The sequence below is a fragment of the Rana temporaria genome, chromosome 6, assembly GCF_905171775.1.
Source record: "Rana temporaria chromosome 6, aRanTem1.1, whole genome shotgun sequence".
Lineage (NCBI taxonomy): Eukaryota > Metazoa > Chordata > Amphibia > Anura > Ranidae > Rana > Rana temporaria.
Genome location: NC_053494.1, coordinates 169585322 through 169607125, shown reverse-complemented (window position 1 = coordinate 169607125; position 21804 = coordinate 169585322). Strand labels below are relative to the sequence as shown.

At 44.1% G+C, this 21804-nt stretch overlaps 1 protein-coding gene across 3 annotated transcripts in view; it reads right to left on the bottom strand.

Moving 5' to 3' along the window:
• Window positions 1-21804, bottom strand: part of LOC120944038 (FAST kinase domain-containing protein 1, mitochondrial-like) — a 76602-nt gene that overhangs the window by 30439 nt on the left and 24359 nt on the right. For all 3 annotated transcript variants that reach the window (XM_040357800.1, XM_040357798.1, XM_040357799.1), the window contains 4 exons: window positions 20393-20509; window positions 16761-16892; window positions 8293-8767; window positions 3335-3449 (listed from right to left, as the gene is read on the bottom strand). In XM_040357800.1, the coding sequence (XP_040213734.1) occupies window positions 3335-3449; window positions 8293-8767; window positions 16761-16892; window positions 20393-20509 (839 nt within the window). The remainder of the gene's footprint in view (window positions 1-3334; window positions 3450-8292; window positions 8768-16760; window positions 16893-20392; window positions 20510-21804) is intronic.

Genomic DNA, 21804 nt, shown 5'->3' with positions numbered 1-21804 from the left:
AAAAAAAGAGGCAGGAGGCCGAGCGAGCGGAGCGAGCTGTCCGAGCGAAGCGAGGCCGACTGGCCACTTTCCTCAAATTCCACGTCGCCCTGGATGCCGGCCGAGGTTCGGAGATTTCCGTCGGCAAGGATTGCGCCTGTGCAGTCCTTAAAGGAACTTTCTCGGCAGATCACCGGCCCCTTTCAGGACGCTGGGCGCCTGAATAACAGGTGTTACAACAACAGCAGGGTGACTGGTAATGTTTGCCGCCCCCTCAAAGAAAATTACCACCAGCTGCCACTGCACGGGAATGACATCATCGCAGCCTAGCCAATCAAGTGGCTGAAAAGCCCGAACCTGGGAGGTAGACCAAGACAAGATTGAAGCATCATGGACAGCATAGAGCGCTGACACAACAGGAGCGGATAGTTTGGCAAGCAATTCGGCCATAATGTGCTAATATGCTGAACATATTTATAATCATTTATTTTTATTTGTTTTTCTTAATTCAGTAATTGACAAGTACAGTTTACATTGGTGCAAAGTAACATAGTATAGAAAACAACCACCTTGTACTATAAGGAGAGAGTATACAAATGCACTTAGCAAAAAATAAAGAGGAAAAACTAACTTCCTTCAACTCTTCATCCCTGTATCTACTCCCTTGTGTCTCCCTCCCCCCCCCTCCCTCCCCCAATCCTAAGGAGCGTGCCACCCTCGTCGTTTCCTTACCTAGGAAGTGGACGGGTCGGTCTAGTAGCCTCACTACCTCCATGAGTCATTGACGAGAAAGGACTGACTGACAAGCCTTCTAACTAGGCCCCTCCCCCGGGGGTCTCCCCATTGAGAACGGTTGGGCTGTGGTTATCCCTTATTGCCAGAGGAGGTGAAATCCCAATGGACAAGAGCATCTCCGCCACTAGGTCCCCCTATGAGGGATCTCCCCACAGCCCTCATCCAGGGTCCCCAGAGTTTCACAAATTTCCCATAGTTCCCTTGTCTGGTAGAGAACACTCTCTCGCTAGAAATGGTTAAGTTAATGGTCACTACTCAATTTTCTACAGACGGGGGGGCATGTGCTTGCCATTTTTGAGCTATTATCTTGCGTGCCTGAAAAAGGCATCTTAATATTGCTTCCAGGTTGCCAGGTGGAACTTGATTGTCCTCCATGCATCCTAGCAGGCAGGTCAGCGCCACTGGGTCGAGGGAAGACCCAAAAACCCTATTAATCCTCTCAGTTATCTCCACCCAATAGCTGTAGAGTTTTGGGCACCTGAACATATGCTGAACATATTAGTAAATTACGGTATGAAGTTCCTGGGGACTTTTTTTTTTTATAAAAATTGTAATTTATAAATTTTTGTCATGTACATACGCAATGCATGACATGTACACATAAATGGGAAAGTACAGATCTCAGCAGGCAACGTTTGCCGTTACACAATCACAACAGTAGTTGCGTATCGGATGCTATTAGAACACAGTAAGTGCATTAATATAGTTATCAACAAGATATCTCAACTTGCATAAATGAAAATGGGAGTCACCAGGGGACTCATAGTAAAAGGAAAGGAAAGAGATAGGGGGAAAAGAGAGTAAGAAGTCATCGGATTGGCTTGTCTACCTGTTCAGGGTGGGTCGGGACCATTTTTTAATGCAATGGTTTAACTTTGTTTTAAGATTTGGCAGATTTCAGGTTACAAGGATATTGATTTTGTAGATCAGGAGCCTTAAACTGGCCTGAACGAAAGAAATCTGACAGATTCCTCCATCCAACTAAACAGTGTGGATGGACGAATGTCCCAAATCATTTGTATTCTGCTAGTGAGCACCTGAGGCTGTCAGAGTACAGTGGGCACTTCCAACAGTGACAGTCAATTGGCAGCAGTCACTGTTCAGCTGAGAATTATCTGCCTGGCTCTTCTGATTTTTGGATTGAAGGTGTTGCGCTGGAGGTACCTAACCAAGCCACCCACTGCTCAAAATTCATCAGAAACAGACAAAAACTGATCAGTATATGGTCAGCTTTATTTCCACCCATCAAAGCCTCACTTTCATCCAATTATGCAGATCTTTAATCATTCAGGGATTAATTGATGCCACTTCAGTGTACAGAAAGCAACATGTGCAGCAGAAGGAAACCGGATATTAAACTCAAAAGGTTCACCTAACCAAAGACTGCCATTTCAGTTTTTGGCAGAAGCTGGAAAGTCAAAACCACTTCACAGTTTTGGGACTCTATTGTTGAGATATTTGCACACCTGCTTTCGCCATTATGCAGAGTTCCCACTATCCCTGTGGTAGGTTTTATTTATTTATTTTTTGCAGAAAGGAACAGGGAGATTCTCCTGTTCAAAAATGATGGCAGAACATCTTGGCCCAGATTCACAGAGAGCAAGGCGCACATTACGCCGCCGTAGAGCAAACACTGTACACTACGCCAACGTAGCGCAGAGAGGCAAGCATTGCATTCAGCAAGCCAGTGCTCCCAACACTGCGCCAGCGTGGGTTTCGAGGGCGCACAACGGCGTAGGTGGAAGTGGGCATGAACCCATGCAAATGAGGCGTGACCCCATGCAAATGATGGACCGAGCGCCAGACAGGTACGTATCACGAACTGCGCATGCGCCGTGACGTGGACGCATGCAGAGCACCCCCCTGCTCACAACCACGCCGGCACAACTGCCTAAGCTACGCCGGATCACTGCCTACACCGTGAACATAACGTACGCCCAGCCAGACACACGTCCAACGCACAATACGCCGGCTTGTGTTCCCTGGTGCAGACCTGTGCATGTCTGTTGCCGGGTTGCACCTCATTTATGGGGAATAACTTTACGCCGGACGTACAACTTACGCGCATCTCGCGTAGCATGCGCCGGGCACACGCACGTTCGTGAATCGGCGTATTTCCCTCATTTGCATGTTTGAATGGCTAATCAATGGGAGCAGCACCATGCGCCCAGCCCATCTGTGAGCCCACCCTACGCCGGCGTGTGCAAGCTACGTCCGCGGGGTGTAGCCTGATTTTAGGCGCATGTTGGTTTGTGTGTCTGCCGCACACATACGCCAGCGTACATTTGCACTTACGTTGGCATAACGTGTTATACGTCGGCGTAAGTGCTTTGTGAATCTGGGCCCTTGTTTTTAGGGTTGTTGGTGAGTAATTTGACTTGTTGCTCCAGTGGCCCTTCAACCCTCTAATGATGTCCCCCTGTGGCCTTTTAAAGCGGTAATAAAGTCTGCTTTTTTTATTTTTAGCTATAGGTAAGCCTATAAGGCTTTCTCTCATGAACATTGGTATGTTTAGTCATCAACAACCCTCTTATACTTTCCAACAGAAATATGTACTTACGAAGATTTGCTAGACACTGCTGTATGCACGCATCATAGAACTCCTCTGCATTGGGGGGCTCGTATGTCAGATAGCTGAAAGGGCTTAGAATTGTGTACAGCTCTTGTAAAGAAAACTGAAAAAAAAAAAATTATATACGTGAATAATAGCATAACACTTTATAGTTTAGCATTATTATTTCATATACTTCATAAACTGCAGTTTCTACTTGACAGTGTAAAGTAATTTAAATAAAAAAGAAACAATGCTAAAGAGAGGTCTCTATTTTTTACTATATTACAAGATAAATAGATTTTTAGCAAAATAACATATTTTCTAAAGTGGGAGAGAGAGATCCTAAAGCGGAATTCCACCTAAAAATGGAACTTCAGCTTTTTGTATCCCTCCCTCCAGTGTCACATTTTGCACCTTTCAAGGCTTAACTTCCCGATTCCCTTACTGAAGATGTCGGAGCCTACACGTGGGAGCCGAGGGACAGGTCGGCTTCAGGGGAAGACATCACGTGTGGCCATGACAGGTAAGTGTCTGTATTTTAACCACTTAAGACCCGGACCAAAATGCAGCTGAAGGAACTTGCCCCTTTTTGCGATTCGGCACTGTGTCGCTTTAACTGACAATTGCGCGGTCGTGCGACGTGGCTCCCAAACAAAATTGGCGTCCTTTTTTCCCCACAAATAGAGCTTTCTTTTGGTGGTATTTGATCACCTCTGCAGGTTTTATTTTTTGCGCTATAAACAAAAATAGAGCGACAATTTTGAAAAACACAAAACAATATTTTTTACTTTTTGCTATAATAAATATCCCCCAAAACTATATAAAAAAATAAATACATTTCCTCAGTTTAAGCAGATACGTATTCTTCTACCTACTTTTGGTAAAAATTGGCAAGAAGCGTTTATCGGTTGGATTGCGCAAAATTTATAGCGTTTACAAAATAGGGGATAGTTTTATTGCATTTTTATTATTTTATTTTATTTTTTTTATACTACTAATGGCGGCGATCAGCGTTTTTTTTCGTTACTGTGACATTATGGCGGACACTTCGGACAATTTTGACACATTTTTGGGACCATTGTCATTTTCACAGCAAAAAATGCATTTAAAATGCATTGTTTATTGTGAAAATGACAGTTGCAGTTTGGGAGTTAACCACAGGGGGCGCTGTTGGGTTTATGTGTGACCTGAAGTGTGTTTACAACTGTAGTGGGGTTTGGCTGTAGGTGTGACTTCATCGATTGTGTCCCCCTATAAAAGGGATGACACGATCAATGCTGCCGCCACAGTGAAGCACGGGGAAGCCGTGTTTACACACGGCTCTCCCCGTTTTTAAGCTCCGGGGACCGATCGCGGGACTCCAGTGGTGATCGGGTCCGCGGGTCCCGATCACGGAGCTTCAGACCGGGTCACGGGAGCGTGCCGCAGGTGCGCGCCCGCAACCCCACGGCTGGGATTAAAGGACAACATACCTATACGTTGATGTGCCCAGCCGTGCCATTCTGCCGACGTATATCGGCGTGAAGGGGTCCTTAAGTGGTTAAAAGCCAGCAGCTGCAGTATTTGTAGCTGCCGAATTTTAATCATATATATTTTTTGGCAGAAATCTTTTTTTTGGAGTCTGCATGCTCAGAAGGAAATTCTGTCTGCTAATCCTTGCAGAGCAGGCAGATGGTTGGCCCATGTCGGTCATGCAGACACAGCCCGCTCTCCTGTGTGGGCGGTCGGATATAAAATGGATAGTCTGTCCATTTACACTTAACTGATATCTGATCCGATCTGTCAGACAGATGCAAAACACCCACCGCTCCATAGAGGAGACTAGAGGGTCGGATTGGGTCTGGCTGCAAAATTTACTGTTACCCACATACTTTTAGCAGCACGGTTGACTATAACTAGGCATTGGAAACAAAATCTTGCACCCAACCCATCTGAAACCGTGACAGGATTCAAATTCATTATGTTTATGAAAAGTTACCAGATGTCACAATTAAGAATGCTTGGAGACCTTGGGCTGGCACTTGGGTTTTTACTTTGAGAAAACATACTCAGAGTTGGAAAGTAAGTGGCAGTATAACCCAGTTTTTCAGAATCCATGTGTCCCTCAATGGGCAATAAAGAAAACTCTTTAATTCCCTTCACTGGGGCAAGTTTAAAATGTAACCACAAAAAAATCTTAAATACCTTTAGGCTTTCCCTCACATTAGTTAGGAAAAGACCTTCACAAATCCTATATAAAATTATATAACAAGTGAAACAAAAATCATTCACAACAGGCAGCAATGCACGACTGCTCGTGTAGGCATCTGCAGGTTCCTATATGTATATTTGTTCAAGGCCGTGCGCCAAACAGATATAAAATGCACAGATTAAAAGGCCAAGTTGACCTTTTTTTATTTTCTAAATTCCAGCTCCCCTATGTACCAATATAGCATTAAATGTATTTAATTAGCTAAAATAAAACAGCTCTCCATTACTTCTACACCGACCTACCCCACCCTTCATAGCTGTTTAAACACACTGCTCCATTACTTCTGCCTTACTTGCTGGTCAGACTTTAGGTCATGACACAAGAAGGAGTTGACCAGCTGAGAGAGAGAGGGAGAGAGATGAACCCTCTCTCCTTTACTGTCAGAACAGGGATCCACCTTGTTTACATTGGCAGATCCCCGTTCTGCCTCTGTTCACCGCGATCGAGGGTGGCCGGCGGACATCGAGTCCACCGGACCCACGGGCAAGCTCCCGCAGCACGCAACCGCAGTACCACATGCACAGACCGACGTACAGGTACGTCGGGTTGCGCAGCCAAGCCTTCTTGCCACAGTATACATGCGGAAGGCGGTCGGCAGCTATGAAGAGAGTGAGGTAAGCCTGTGAAGAATTAATGGAAATATATTTTTTTGCAAAATAAGTACATTAAGGCTAAATTGGTACATAGGGGAGCTGGAATAAAAAAAAAAGGGAAGGTGAACTTATCCATTATTTGTTAACCACTTCCGGACCGCCGCAAGTACATTTACGTCGGCAGAATGGCACGGACAGGCACATCAACGTACCTGTACGTGCCTGCCTAGATGTGGGTCGGGGGTCCAATCGGGACCCCCGCCCCCGTACATGCGGCGGTTCCCGTGGCTTTAGGAGCGATCCGGGACGAGGGCGCCGCTATTCGTTTCTAGCCGCCCCCTTGCGATCGCTCCCCGGAGCTGAAGAACGGGGAGAGCCGTATGTAAACAAGGCTTCCCCGTGCTTCACTGTGGCGGCTGCATCGATCGAGGGATTCCTTTTATAGGGAGACTCGATCGATGACGTCAGACCTACAGCCACACCCCCCTACAGTTGTAAACACACACTAGGTGAACCCCAACTCCTACAGCGCCCCCTGTGGTTAACTCCCAAACAGCAACTGTCATTTTCACAATAAACAATGCAATTTAAAGGCATTTTTTGCTGTGAAAATGACAATGGTCCCAAAAATTTGTCAAAATTGTCCGCCATAATGTCGCAGTCATGAAAAAAAAAAAATCGCTGATCGCCGCCATTAGTAATAAAAAAATAAAAAAAATAAAACTATCCCCTATTTTGTAAACACTATAAATTTTGCGCAAACCAATCGATAAACGCTTATTGCGATTTTTTTTACCAAAAATAGGTAGAAGAATACGTATCGGCCTAAACTGAGGAAAAAAAAATTTTTATATATGTTTTTGGGGGATATTCATTATAGAAAAAAGTAAAAAATATTGAATTTTTTTCAAAATTGTCGCTCTATTTTTGTTTATAGCGCAAAAAATAAAAACCGCAGAGGTGATCAAATACCACCAAAAGAAAGCTCTATTTGTGGGGAAAAAAAGGATGCCAATTTTGTTTGGGAGCCACGTCGCACGACCGCGCAATTGTATGTTAAAGCGACGCAGTGCCGAATTGTAAAAACCCCTTGGGTCATTTAGCAGCATATTGGTCCGGTCCTTAAGTGGTTAACACATCATTAAATGTACTATCTATATGCAAGTAGTGTAGCTTACAGCTGGAGGGGTTTCTGTACACATGCCTTGACTGCGATGCTTTGCAACACCTGTCAAACTCACCCATTCAAATCAACAAGGCTGCAAGACAATCTCTTGCCTTGGGTTTTAGGGTGTTTAACGTTAAACATGTCTCCTGTCTGGAAGCTGCTGTTCAGCCACCCTCTGAAAAACTATCCCTCGATTGCTTTTTAGAGTGTGCTGCAGTGTGAACTTAGCCTACCTCAAACTTTCCAGCTCTGCAGTGAGAGACACTGAGCTAATGCAGGATATGACTATCAACTAGAAAGGCTCAACATTTTCATTGGGCGATGCACAATGGGTGAGATTTTGCTTCAAAAATAAAAGCAGATATTACATGGCATTCTGAAACCTAAACAGATGAACACGCAGGCTCCTCTAACTACCGTATTTATCGGCGTATACCGCGCACTATTTTGCCCTGAAAATCAGGGCAAAATCGTGGGTGCGCGGTATACGCCGATACCCGCTTTCCCGCCACGAGTTTGAATACTGCGCCGGCATATACCGAGCGCAGTACACTTGTGTATCTTCGGGCAGTCTCGGCGAGAGTTGCCGAGCCTGCCCGACGATACACGAGTGTACTGCGCTCGGTATATGTCGGCGCAGTATTCAAACTCGGCGTGGGAAACGAGCGGGGAGGACGCCGCAGAAGGACGCCGGACTCGACAAAGAGGACACCCTAAGCCGCAGATGGACGCCGCGCAAGACACCAAAACTGTAAGTACAAAACATTTTTTCCACAGGAGCGCGCTATACCCCGATAAATACGGTATTTACTTTGGGTATATCAGTCAGTCAATTTCTAGATTATGTTCTTCTTGTGATGATCAGAAAAAGAAACCTCATTGTGTTTTGTAAATATTCATGCGACACCAAATCCAATAGCAAAAGATCAGAAAAAGTGACTGTAATCCTTACCTCTGCAACATTCCCCATAGTCTCCGCTGCAATTTTATCTAGAACCGGAGTGCACCTTGTAAGGCTCAAAGTAATCATTCTAGACAAAGGTAAAACATTCTTATAGGTAACTTGAGGCAACAAACGCTGGCAGGTCTCCAAGGTGGCTTCCACAAGGACATCCTGAAACCAGTGTCCCGTCACCACATTCGTCATCTCCTTTAGGAGAACGTCAATGTTCTCCATATTCCTGATCTTTTCCAGTGCATACGTGTTCATTTTTTTGTACAACTTCGTATAGCTACGTCTTGGGGGGGTTTTCAACAACCATAATATGACCCCATTAGCCATCTGATTTATCTGATACAGATCACACTGCAGAACAATATCATCCAGCTTAGAAAGGATGGCCTTGTCCACACTTCCGGGGGACATCAGGGAGAGGACACTGGTGATCTTTATTATAGGATTTATGATTACACATGTCTTCAACTTGCTGTGCAAAGACAAAATAAAAGCATTTTAGAAAGATCATTTGATGTTATGAAAGTTAAAGTCCAAACCCACATTTTTACACCTTTTCTTTACCGTTACCCCACCCCTTTAACCACTTAAGCCCCGGACCATTTTGCAGCTAAATGCCCAGGCCAGGTTTTGCGATTCGGCACTGCGTCGCTTTAACAGACAATTGCGCGTTCGTGCGACGTGGCTCCCAAACATAATAGTGTCCTTTTTTCCCCACAAATAGAGCTTTCTTTTGGTGGCATTTCATCACCTCTACGGTTTTTATTTTTTGCACTATAAACAAAAATAGAGCGACAATTTTGAAAAAAAATGCAATATTTTTAACTTTTTGCTATAATAAATATCCCCCAAAAACATATATAAAAAAAATGTTTTCCTCAGTTTAGGCCGATATGTATTCTTCTACCTATTTTTGGTAAAAAAAAAGAAAAATATCGCAATAAGCGTTTATCGATTGGTTTGCGCAAAATTTATAGCGTTTACAAAATAGGGGATAGTTTTATTGTATTTTTATTAATTCTTTTTTTTTTTACTACTATTGGCGGCGATCAGCGATTTTTTTCGTGACTGCGACATTATGGCTGACACTTCGGACAATTTTGACACATTTTTGGGACCATTGTCATTTTCACAGCAAAAAAATGCATTTAAATTGCATTGTTTGTTGTGAAAATGACAGTTGCAGTTTGGGAGTTAACCACAGGGGGCGCTGTAGGAGTTAGGGTTCACCTAGTGTGTGTTTACAACTGTAGGGGGGTGTGGCTGTAGGACTGACGTCATCGATCGAGTCTCCCTTATAAAAGGGATCACTCGATCAATACGCCGCCATAGTGAAGCACGGGGAAGCCGTGTTTACATACGGCTCTCCCCGTTCTTCAGCTCCGGGGAGCGATTGCGACGGAGCGGCTATAAACGAAAAGCCGCGCCATCGTCCCGGATCGCTCCCCGAGGGAATCCGCCCGCCGCACGCAGCGGAGGGGGTCCCGATCGGACCCCCCACCCGCTAGAAGGCAGGGACCTATATATACGCCCATCTGCCTGTCCGTGCCATTTTGCGGACGTAAATAGTCGTGCGGCGGGCGTTAAGTGGTTAAAGGGCACCTATTTTCAGGCCAAGGACATTACGTCATTTACATATTCTTGATCAGAATTAAAAAAGCTTTGATGCAAGTCTCTGACCTCTCTAGCTCAGGGGTCTCCAAACTGCGGCCCTGGGGCCAGATGTGGCCCTTTGCTTGCCTTAATGCGGCCCTCTGGGCACTATTTCATCCAATTTTAATGGGGCATAATTCTTGTTGCCGACACCAAAGGGGCACTATTCCTCCAACTGACACCATCAATTCTTTCCATTAACACCAATGATGAGGCACTAGTCCTCCCACTGTCACCGAAGATATGGTATCATTTACTCCCACTGGACACCTGGACATTTTGTACTCCCAATGGCTCTAGTCTGGCCCCTCTAAAGTCTGAAGGACCATAAACTGGCCCTTTGTTTAGAAAGTTTGGTGACCCCTGCTCTAGCTGATTGTATTGTGTAGCGATTCATTCCCAAAGAGCACAAACACTTCTGAAAGTCCATTCTAAAGGCTGTATTCACACTATAGCTTTTTTTAAAAGCACATGCAAAAAAAAAATCACTTCTGCACGCATTTATGAAACTTGTGAAAAACACGTGTCACTCTTGTGATGCATTCAATAAAACTATGCATATACAATATCTGGCTGGTGCCACTGAAGTAGACGCCGCTACTACGCACAGTTACTCTGCTTTAAGAAGTAACTGTGTGCTTTCAGTGCAGATACTTTTTATACATAGATTCTTTTTATACAAACATGTTGTACTTACCTGTTCTGTAATGGTTTTGCACAGAGCAACTCTGATCCTCCTCTTCTGGGGTCCCCCATTGGCACTCCTGGCTCCTCCCTTTTGGGTGCCCCCACGGAAAGCCGCTTTTCATGCAGGCACCCGTGCAGGCTTGCTCCTTAGTCCTGCTGCGGCATCCAATAATACAGACAGCAGGACGCGGCCACACTTTCCCCCCGTTGTCACAGCTTTTGATTGACAGCAGTGGGAGCCAATGGCTCCTGCTGCGATCAATCTGTCCAATGAGGAGAGAGAGACAGTGGCTGCGCTCTTGCACATTGCTGGATCGATCGAAAAAAAGGGGGTCCTGGGTAATTCTGCAGCACAAACGTTCCCCCCCCAAATATAGTTTTTATTGACACCCAAAATGGGCAAAAACAAAAACAAGTCATTACATCCACAGTGTGTAGACAATGAAAACGTCAGACATACAACATATGCATCTAGTACAGCGAGATGCAAATAGTGGACCTCCAGCTGTTGCATCATGCCTCTGCCTCTGGGTGTCATGCTTGTGGCTGTCAGAGTCTTGCTATGCCTCCTGGGATTTGTAGTTCTGCAACAGCTGGCGGTCCGCTAATTGCATATCCCTGGTCTAATAAATAAATAATCAATCTTAAAAATAGACCTCTAAGCCAAACACAACAAGCAGGATCATTAAGAAAAAAATATTATCAGATTTCAACTGTCATTTTTTTTTGTCATAAGGTATAGAAGTTTAAACATGGCACAATACCTGAGGTTACCCATAACCATTTTCAGCACAAGGTTTTTCACCTTAAAAAGGGTAACTTCACTTTCATGGGGAAAAAAAAAAAAAAAAAATTTTTTGTTTTTAGAATATACAATTGCGACACATGTATTGTAGTTGAATGTTATTAAAAATTACCTTTTATTTTCAATCTGCAGCTCTATAATTTAAATGCAATACAATATGGCTACCTGGAGGTGTTCGATTGGCTCACCGATTTCCCCAGAAACCTGCACTAAAATACATCTGATTTTTGGCATCCCCTGCAACATCTAAAGAGATGCAGACCCTGCAATTTTCCTCAGAGCCCTACAGCTGCAGCAGCTGGTTGATAATTATGAAAGCACTCCCATTAGACTCACTCGGAATATGGGCACAGAGGAAAAAACAGCAAATTCTTCAGAATAACAAAAAGGTAAAAATCCTTGTATTGTACATGGATCACTCAGAGGGGAATGTTTTTTTTGTTTGGAGTTACTCTTTAATGCATAGAATGCATTTGGCACCTTTTGGGGGGAGGGAGCAGATACCTGTGTAATACAGGTATTTTCTCCCACTTCCAGGCATAGATCACTGCGATGACCTACGCCACATCCAGAATTCCAGACTGGACTATGCAAACGCCCTGTACCTCGGGCTCCCCAAGTACCAAATCGCTCGTCTACAAGTCGTACAGAATACGGCCGCAAGACTGGTGACTGGGAAAAAATCTTGGGAATCAATCTCACCTTCACTGAGATCCCTTCACTGGTTGCCAGTGAAAGACAGAATTGCATTCAAAGCACTCTGCCTGACACATAAGTGCATCCATGGGAAGGCTCCAAGATATCTATGCGACAAGATCAAACCTCACAATTGCAACCGCATTCTGCGATCCACCGACCAAAATCTGGTCAAGGTTCCAAAAACCAAATACAAGTCCAAAGGAGAAAGAAGGTTTGCTTTCCAAGGTCCCAGGCTATGGAATGCTTTACCAACCAGCGTTCGGTTGGAGCAAAACCACCTGTCTTTCAGAAAGCAGATCAAAACCCTGCTCTTCTGATGGCATGAGACACTAACAACCAGCGCCCAGAAGCGATTCAGTTCGCATGTGCCGCGCTATATAAGTTTTTCATTCATTCATTCATTCATTCATCCAGCGTTTACTCTGTCCCCCCGGCTGTCTTCTGGGTGACACACAGATCCCAGAAGACAGCATGGCCCAGTGGAATCGCGCAGTAGGGAACCAGGAAGTGAAGCCGCCAGGCTTTACTTCCTGATTCCCTTACTGAAATTGGCGTCACCAGCACCTGAGATCCAAAGGACAAAATCGACTTCGGGACCCGACATCGCAGGCGCCCTGGACAGGAAAGTCTCCAAATATTAAAAGTCAGCAGCTGCAGTATTTGTAGCTGCTGACTTTTAATAAATAAAATTTCGGCGGAACTCCACTTTAGGGTGACAAAACCTTAAGGCTTTACAACCACTAACTATTGGTGACCCAGCAGGCTACACAAGAAAACATAATAGGACTCTGTACTGTACTTAAACACAATTGTTCCCTTCCCCCTCCCACACTTGTCCCCATCATTGTGGCCAGCTTTATTTTTCCTGGTTTTGGTTCAGTTAAAATATGTTGCAGAAGAAGTAATCAAACTTCATATTTCTATGTTACATTTATTTAGAAGAGCATTCTGTTATATGACAGTTTTATATTGTCCCATGCGGAGTGACTGTCTTGCTGCAGTCACATAACAGGAGGTCGTCCACTTGGTACAGGCGCCATTCAAAGAATGGTTTCCTTTTTTGAATGAATGCAAGGCGTTCTCTGATTGGACCAGGTGGAGAGGCAGGGCTGCGATGATATGCTTTCCACCTCTTCCAATTAGAGGACACTTTGCATTCATTCAGAAAACGCACAGTATTCTCTGAATGACGCCCATGCGGAGTGAGGCCTCCTGTGTTCAGAAAGCAGCAGGGAAGTTTCTTACCCTGGGATCCAAAAGCAAGTGGACATCACTGGAGTAGCGGTGTTTACTTCAGTGGTTTCCAGCTTCCCAGGGTCATTGCTTAGGTATGGTATATGCAAAGTTACATTGGTCCAAGCAGGACACTGGGGTATAATCGGGCAGGCTTGGCCCCTCTCGCGCTCACGTCCTGGACGCCGGACCCGACGAGGCCGCCGATGGACGCCGAGCAAGACTCAAAAACTGTAAGTAGTAAAATGTTTTTTTTTTACAGGAATGTCGGGTCCACTTTAGGGGTGCGCGCTATACACCGGAGCGCGCAATACCCCGATAAATACGGTATGTTTTTTTAGCAGACACCCTAGGGAATAAAATGGCGGTCATTGCAACGGTATTTACGCAATAATTTTTCAAACGCTTTTTTTTTTTTTAAATGGTTTCATGAATTAAAAAAAAATAACAAAAACAGTAAAGTTAGCCCAATTTTTTTGTAAAATATGAAAGATGATGTTACGCCGAGTAAATAGATGTCATGCTTTAAAAATGCGCACACTCATGGAATGGCACCAAACTTCGTTACTTAAAACTCTCCATAGGCGACGCTTTGAAAAATGTTACAGGTTAACAGTTTAGATTTAGAGGAGGTCTAGTGCTAGAATTGTTGCACACGCTCTAATGCACGAGGCGATACCTCACATGTGTGGTTTGAACGACGTTTACATACTTGGGCGTTCGCTTCTGAGCGCGAGCTACCTGGGACAGGGGCGTTTTATTTATTTTTACTTATTTAATTTTTTACACTTTTTTTTCCATTTTTATTTTTTTGATTGCTTTTATTCCTATTACAAGGAATGTAAAACATCCCTTGTAATAGGAATAGTGTGTGACAGGTCCTCTTTAAGGAGACATGCTGGGTCAATAAGACCCCACATCTCTCCTCCAGGCTGGAAAGCATAAGATCGTGAAAAAAATTCACAGATCTCATTCTTACTAGCCGCAATTTACGTCATCACATCTGGTCACCAGTCATCTCTATGCTTCCTATCCGGCGCAGAGCGATCCTGTCTCCGGGCCCCCGATGGGGGAGCCCGGAGAAGCACCGGATGGCGGCGGGATGTCCCCTCCCGCCGCCTATAACAACGATCAAGCGGTGGAACCGCCGCTATGATCGTTCTTATGGTGTGCAGGATCGCCGCCTGAACACAATGATATCTGAATGATGCCTCTAGCTGCAGGCATCATTCAGATATCCCCGCACAAAGTCCAGGACGTCATATGACGTCCACCCAGGATAGGAGATCGCCTTTGTGGACGTCATATGACGGTGTGCGGTATTGAAGTGGTTAAGCATGATTAGTATCTAAAACTGTCATGTAACAGAATACTGTTATAAATAAATGTAACATGAAGAACTTTGGATTTTTATTACATCTTCTTTAACCACTTCAGCTCCGGAAGGTTTTATCCCTTTCACGACCAGGCCATTTTTTGGAATACAGCACTGCATTACTTTAAACTTTTTTTTCCACAATAGTGATCAGTGCTACAAAATATGCACAGTCACTGTATTAATAAGAGGGAAGGGGTTAACATCAGGGGCGATCAAAGGGTTAAATTTGTTTATAGTGCTTTCTAACTGTTTTGGGGATAGTTGCACTCTGGGAAGACAGCGATCCGTGTTTCTGCTTAGCAGAAACACAAGATCTCCATCTTCCCTACTAGCAGAACGGAGATCTGCCTTGTTTACATAGGCAGACCACCATTCTGCCTCTCTCGGGAACGATAGCCAGGTGCTGGCAGACATCGAGTTTGCCTGACCTGCTGAATGTCTCCTGCTGTGTCCAATCACAGCGGGGGCAGGTTGCCAGAGTCGCGCATGCATGCCCCAGCCACGGAAGAGTGAAATCATGTACAGGTACGTGATTTCCTGCAGACGGGCCGCCATGCTGCAGTAAATATACGAGGGGCGGTCCGGAACTAGTTAAAGCGGTGGTTCACCCTCCTTAACATCATTATAGCATTACATTTGGCATCGTAGCGCGAGCTACAGTATGCCGGTCTTAAATTTTTAATCCCCGTACTCACTGTGCTATGGATCATTGAAGATTCCGACTCCCGCGGGGAATGGGCGTGCCTATGGAGAGGGAGGATGATTGACGGCCGGCTCTGGCACGTCACGCTCCCCGAAGACAGCCGGAGTAGGTCTCGGCTCTTCACGGCGCCTGCGCACAGGCTATGCGCAGGCGCCGTGAAGAGCCAAGCCTATTTCGGCTATTTCCGGAGAAGCGTGACGTGCCAGGGCCGGCCGTCAATCACCTTCTCTCACCATAGGAACGCCCATTCCCCCGGAATCTTCAATGATCCATAGCACAGTGAGTACGGGGATAAAAAATGTAAGACCGGCATACTGTAGCTCGCGCTACGATGCCGAATGTAATTGTAGAATAAAAAAAAAATTTTTTTTTTTTTTAATAGGGTGAACCCCCGCTTTAACATATTTCAACTGAACCTAAGCCAGGAAAAATAAAGCTGGCCACACTGATGGGGACAGGAGTGGGAGGGAGTAAGGGAACAATCATTTTAAATAAGAGTCCCATTATGTATTGTTGTTTAGCCTGCTGGGTCACCGAGAATTAAAGTATCTGCACTGAAACCACAGTTACCCTTTAAAGTAAACTTTCTAAATCAACATTACCAACCTTAGAATGCTAGAATTAGGAAAGTACTTTATTTTTACTTGATTTAATTTTTTTTATTTTTTTTATTTCTTCAGTTACTTTCTTGTTTCTGGTCAAGGCCTCTACGAATAAGCCTAATTATGGTGAAACACATCAGAAGGGCATAGCCTGGAAGCCAACTGCTTTGATTAAACATCATGGTGAGACTTTATGGAACTGTGGCTTTGTTCTTTGTTTTAACTATATGTACTGAGCAGAATGAGCTGCTAAAACCAACACCCAGCAGAGGGGGGCTGGAGGAATGTGCTCTGGACCTGGAGTGGTGAAGTCTTTTCTCTACAGTGGTTCATCCCAGGAGTCTTTGTGGTTTTATTTTTTCATCTGGAGGGGGTGAAGAGGAGGGGCTCTCTCAACTAAGCACACCCGCCTTCCTGCATGCCTGAGCTAAGGGCAGATGAATTCCAGGGAGCAACTAGTCAATGTATCATCTGCCCTTACTCAATATAGCCATGGCTAGAAATGCTAGAGCGTTTTTTTCGAAGTGATCTCCTAACACAATAAAAGTATGGAGAGATGGATGGATGGATGAGTTTACTTAAATATTAAAAATGAATTAAATAGGGTTTTCTTTTTACAGTGCTCCAAAAGTTAGGCTCCTCTTTAACCATTCTGCAATTTTATACTACAACTGAGACAAAAAAAAAAAAAAAAAACATACATACCATAATAAGTGACGTTGTAAATCTGCAAACAAGTTATAATTTTGGCAAGACAAAAATACCACTGTCCTTGCCATTGTGCATAGATGTTTTGACCCGTAGCGATCCAATTTTTTCATTGCCAAGGAAAAAATCCTAAAAGAACAGATTAGGAGAAAAACTAAAAAACACAGCAAAATGTCTCATAATCTCCAAACTATTAAAGTAGTATTGTAGACAAGAAATCTTTATCAGTTTAACACCAGCAATGTAAAAATTGCACCTCTGTGGATGGAATTTCTTTATTTTTTTTTAATAAATATTATGCTGCATTGACATATACTTTGGGGTTGATAAAAAAAAAAAAAATGATGTATGTATGTATGTATGTATGTATGTATGTATGTATGTATGTATGTATGTATATATAAATAATCATACTTACCTAGGTGGATGCTGTATCGGGTTCCCCGGCGTCTGCACCGAGAACCAAGCCGGTGGCTCAGTTCTCTCAGCTGCCCAAGGGGAGAGCTGCCGACTGTCAAAAAGCAGCTCTCCTGCTCGTTCCTCCACGTTTACTGGAGCTCTGAGCTGTGGAGGGGCAGGGAGCAGCCGCCTCAGCATTACGTCGCAAACCGTGACTTCATCAGGGAACCTCTGATAAAGTCATGTGTAGTGTCACAATGCATAGGGCGTGGCCGGAGACTGACGTGAACAAAGGACGGAAGTGAATTGAGGAGGCGCGCAAATGCCTCGTTTTTATCTTTATGCGATTTTAAAACAGTTTTTGATGCAAGAGTCCATTTATTTGTAATAAATATCCCATTATTTGAATTTATTACACTATGGAGAGTATTTTTTCTCCCCCCCCCTAGATTCCTATACTAACTGGAGCCTATAGATATTTGGTAGCAGCTTAAACCTGGTGTTTTGAGTCCGGGTGCTGGTTTACCTTATGGGTTTCAGGAAGACGATAATATACCAGCAAGAGGATCCTGGAGTGAAATATTTTAAAGCTGAATACGTCTTTATAATTTGATGCTGGTTATTCACTGTTTTAAGGTGAGAGTTCTGTGAGCACATAGCAGTTGTATGAAGGCATGAAATGAACATACATTAGAGACAGCTCTAACTTGAACCACACAGATTAGATTCCTGCATCATTTCACAGTTCGCCTAGTGTCATTTCTCTCTGGTGCTTCGTTCCTCTGTCATCAGCATAAGTCACTTCTGCCAAGTTCTGACACATGAGATACATTGGTGTCGGGGAGGGAGGGGGGGAGAGCTGAGAACTGAGCTGGTCTATTTAGAACACAGTTCTTCCACTGTGTGGAGAAGGGTGTGCCTTTCCTCCAAACAGCTCACACACACTGTAACGACAGCCTCTCCGCCCCCTCCTCTGTGCTGCTGACAGATTAAGAAAGATTTTTACCATTAGCATCACTTTTGAAGGGGTGTATGGAAGAGTATATTGCAGATAAACAAGTAAAACCTATTTAGGGAGATTTGTGTCATCTCAGTGTATCATCTGAGGCTGTTCACTACACTGGGTATATGTGAGGGATTACAAACACTTTAATGCAGTATGTGTTCTGATTGAGACATTTCAGAAAAAAAAATACACCACATTGTGACCACTAGATTGGACAGGTAATAATTGGATATATACTCGGAGGATATTACTTGACCCAAGAAGACACTGTCCTGCATTTTTACCAACACAATTTGTCAACTTTCCATCTATTAAATTTACTGCCCTTGTTGTTTTAACTTTGGATAGTAAAACTTTAACCGCATCTTTAATTTTTACCAAAAAATTGGGTAGTGCATCATGTTTGTGAGCACTAATTCATTAAAGTGTATTTCCTGAATTTGCTTTTGATAAACCGCTGCACAACTATCATGTGACATGAAAAGTTGCAACAACCACCATTTCATTCTGCAGGGCCTCTGCCTAAAAAAATATATATAAAATAGGTAATGTTTGGGGGTTCCAAGTAATTTTCTAGCAAATGAAAAAAATATGCAGATTTTTACATGTATGCGCGAAAATGTCAGAATTGGCCAGGGGGGGTTCAAGTGGTTAAAAGTATAATTTGTAGTTTTAACTGATGTATCGCTTTAAATCAACCTCATCACACACACACACACACACACACACACACACACACACACAAAACACATGTGCAAAAATAATTAAATTCACAGGTCATAAGAACATAAAAAAATTCAAAATTGAACAGCTCTATAACAAGCTTCCCTTATACACCTTTGTATGGTCTTTTGGAGAGTAGAGTTGTTTAACCACTTAAAGACCCGCGTATTGTAAATGTACATCCTCTTTTTAAATATGGATATCTCAGTAACGGCAGCAGCCGCTGCCACAACTGAGGTATCCATATTTTGTGTGGGCGGCCGTGTAAACGATAACAGCGGTCTCCGCAGCGGATTCGCCGCGAGATCGCCGTTATCGGTGGCGGGAGAGGGCCCTCCCACCGCTTTTCCGCGCCCTCCGCCGCTTACCGTAGCCGTCGGTAGCGGCGGAGGAGATCGGATGCTGCCGCCTGGAGAGTGAGGACTTGAGTGAGGGCAAGATGGCCCCCACCCGTCCTCATAGCTCTGCTGGGCGGAAGTGACGTCAAAACGTCAGTCCCGCCCAGCCTCTTAAAGAGACGGTGATCTCGCGGCGAATCCGCTGCGGAGACCGCTGTTATCGTTTACACGGCTGCTGCCGTTACTGAGATATCCATATTTAAAAAGAGGATGTACATTTACAATACGCGGGTCTTTAAGTGGTTAAACAAATTTTCCTTTTTTTTTTTCTTGCATTTTAGTCTAAATATGAGATCTGAGGTCTTTTTGACCCCAGATCTCATATTTAAGAGGACCTGTCATGCTTTTTTCTATTACAAGGGATGTTTACATTCCTTGTAATAGAAATAAAAGTGATCATTTTTTTTTTTTTTTTATTTCAGTGTAAAAATTAATAAAATCAATAAAAATAAATAAGAAAACCCCCCCAAAAATTTTTTTAAATCGCCTCGTCCCGACGAGCTCGCACGCAGAAGCGAACGCATACGCGAGTAGCGCCCGCATATGAAAACAGTGTTCAAATCACACAAGTGAGGTATCGCCGCGATCGTTAGAGCGAGAGCAATAATTATAGCCCTAGAGCTACTCTGTAGCTCAAAAAATGCAACCTATAGAATTTTTTAAACGTCGTCTATCGAGATTTTTAAGAGTAAAAGTTTGACGCCATGCCACGAGCGGGCGCAATTTTAAAGCGTGACATGTTGGGTATCATTTTACTCGGCGTAACAAATTGGGCCAAATTTATTGTTGTCTTATTTTTTAATTCAAAAAAGTGAATTTTTTCCCAAAAAAGTGTAAGACCGCTGCGCAAATACGGTGTGACAAAAAGTATTGCGATGACCACCATTTTAGTCTCTAGGGTGTTCGAAAAAATATATATATATAATGTTTGGGGGTTTTAAGTAATTTTCTAGCAGAAAAAAATGTTTTAGTCTTGCAAACACCAAATCTGAAAAACACCTAAGGTCTTTAAGTGGTTAAATGAATAACAGAAATAATAAAATAAATAAATAAATACATAAATAAATAAATGCATCAGAGGATCTAGCTGAAAATAAACTTACTTGTGAATCAGGATGGGATGTCTACATTTGGCTACAGCCATACTTATTAGAATTTCCAATAACCGCTTGTAATGAAGTTCATCATCATCTGCCAAACCCAAAAGACTGTTTTCAAGTCTGGCGGGGAAAGAAAATAACATAAAAACATCATAAAAAAAATAAAAAAAAAACACCACTACAAGCTGAATTACTGCTCAAGGCAAATCCGCTTATTTGCCCTTTAAACTTGATTTGTCATCAACAAACACCAGTACATCACAGGATAAGCAAACACCCGTTTTATCAAATAATTAACAAACCACATGGCTCCAGTGTTCATCATGTGGGTTACTAGCCCCACACTTCACTACCTTTAATATCTTTAAGCGATCCTTACAAAGATATGAATGGGGATGGAGGTGCGTACGTCTAGATGGCATTACCCAGCAGGGACATTCTAAAATCGCTATGTAGCACCAACAGCCCACAACCAAAGATCACAAAAGCCATGTGGTTTAGGTAGTCCTTAAAATGTCACTAGCAAAAATAAGTTCATTACAGGACAGGCAAGGTTGGAGATATTACAAATAATGTTCAAGAACAGTTTTAACAGATCAGATGTGCAGGAGAGGAGGAGTGCAGAGGGTGACGCAAGGTGTTCAGGGAGAAAGGGATGTCAGCAGGGATGAGGAGAGGAGTGCAGAGGGTGACGTAAGGTGCTCAGGGAGAAAGGGATGTCAGCAGGGATGAGGAGAGGAGTGCAGAGGGTGACGTAAGGTGCTCAGGGAGAAAGGGATGTCAGCAGGGATGAGGAGAGGAGTGCAGAGGGTGACGCAAGGTGTTCAGGGAGAAAGGGATGTCAGCAGGGATGAGGAGAGGAGTGCAGAGGGTGACGTAAGGTGCTCAGGGAGAAAAGGGATGTCAGCAGGGATGAGGAGAGGAGTGCAGAGGGTGACGTAAGGTGCTCAGGGAGAAAAGGGATGTCAGCAGGGATGAGGAAAGGAGTGCAGAGGGTGACGTAAGGTGCTCAGGGAGAAAGAGATGTCAGCAGGGAGGAGTGCAGAGGGTGACGTAGGGTGCTCAGGGAGAAAGGGATGTCAGCAGGAATGAGGAGAGGAGTGCAGAGGGTGACGTAGGGTGCTCAGGGAGAAAGGGATGTCAGCAGGGATGAGGAGAGGAGTGCAGAGGGTGACGTAAAGTGCTCAGGGAAAAAGGGACGTCACCAGGGATGAGGAGAGGAGTGCAGAGGGTGACGTAAGGTGCTCAGGGAGAAAGGGATGTCAGCAGGGAGGAGTGCAGAGGGTGACGTAAGGTGCTCAGGGAGAAAGAGATGTCAGCAGGGAGGAGTGCAGAGGGTGACGTAAGGTGCTCAGGGAGAAAGAGATGTCAGCAGGGAGGAGTGCAGAGGGTGACGTAAGGTGCTCAGGGAGAAA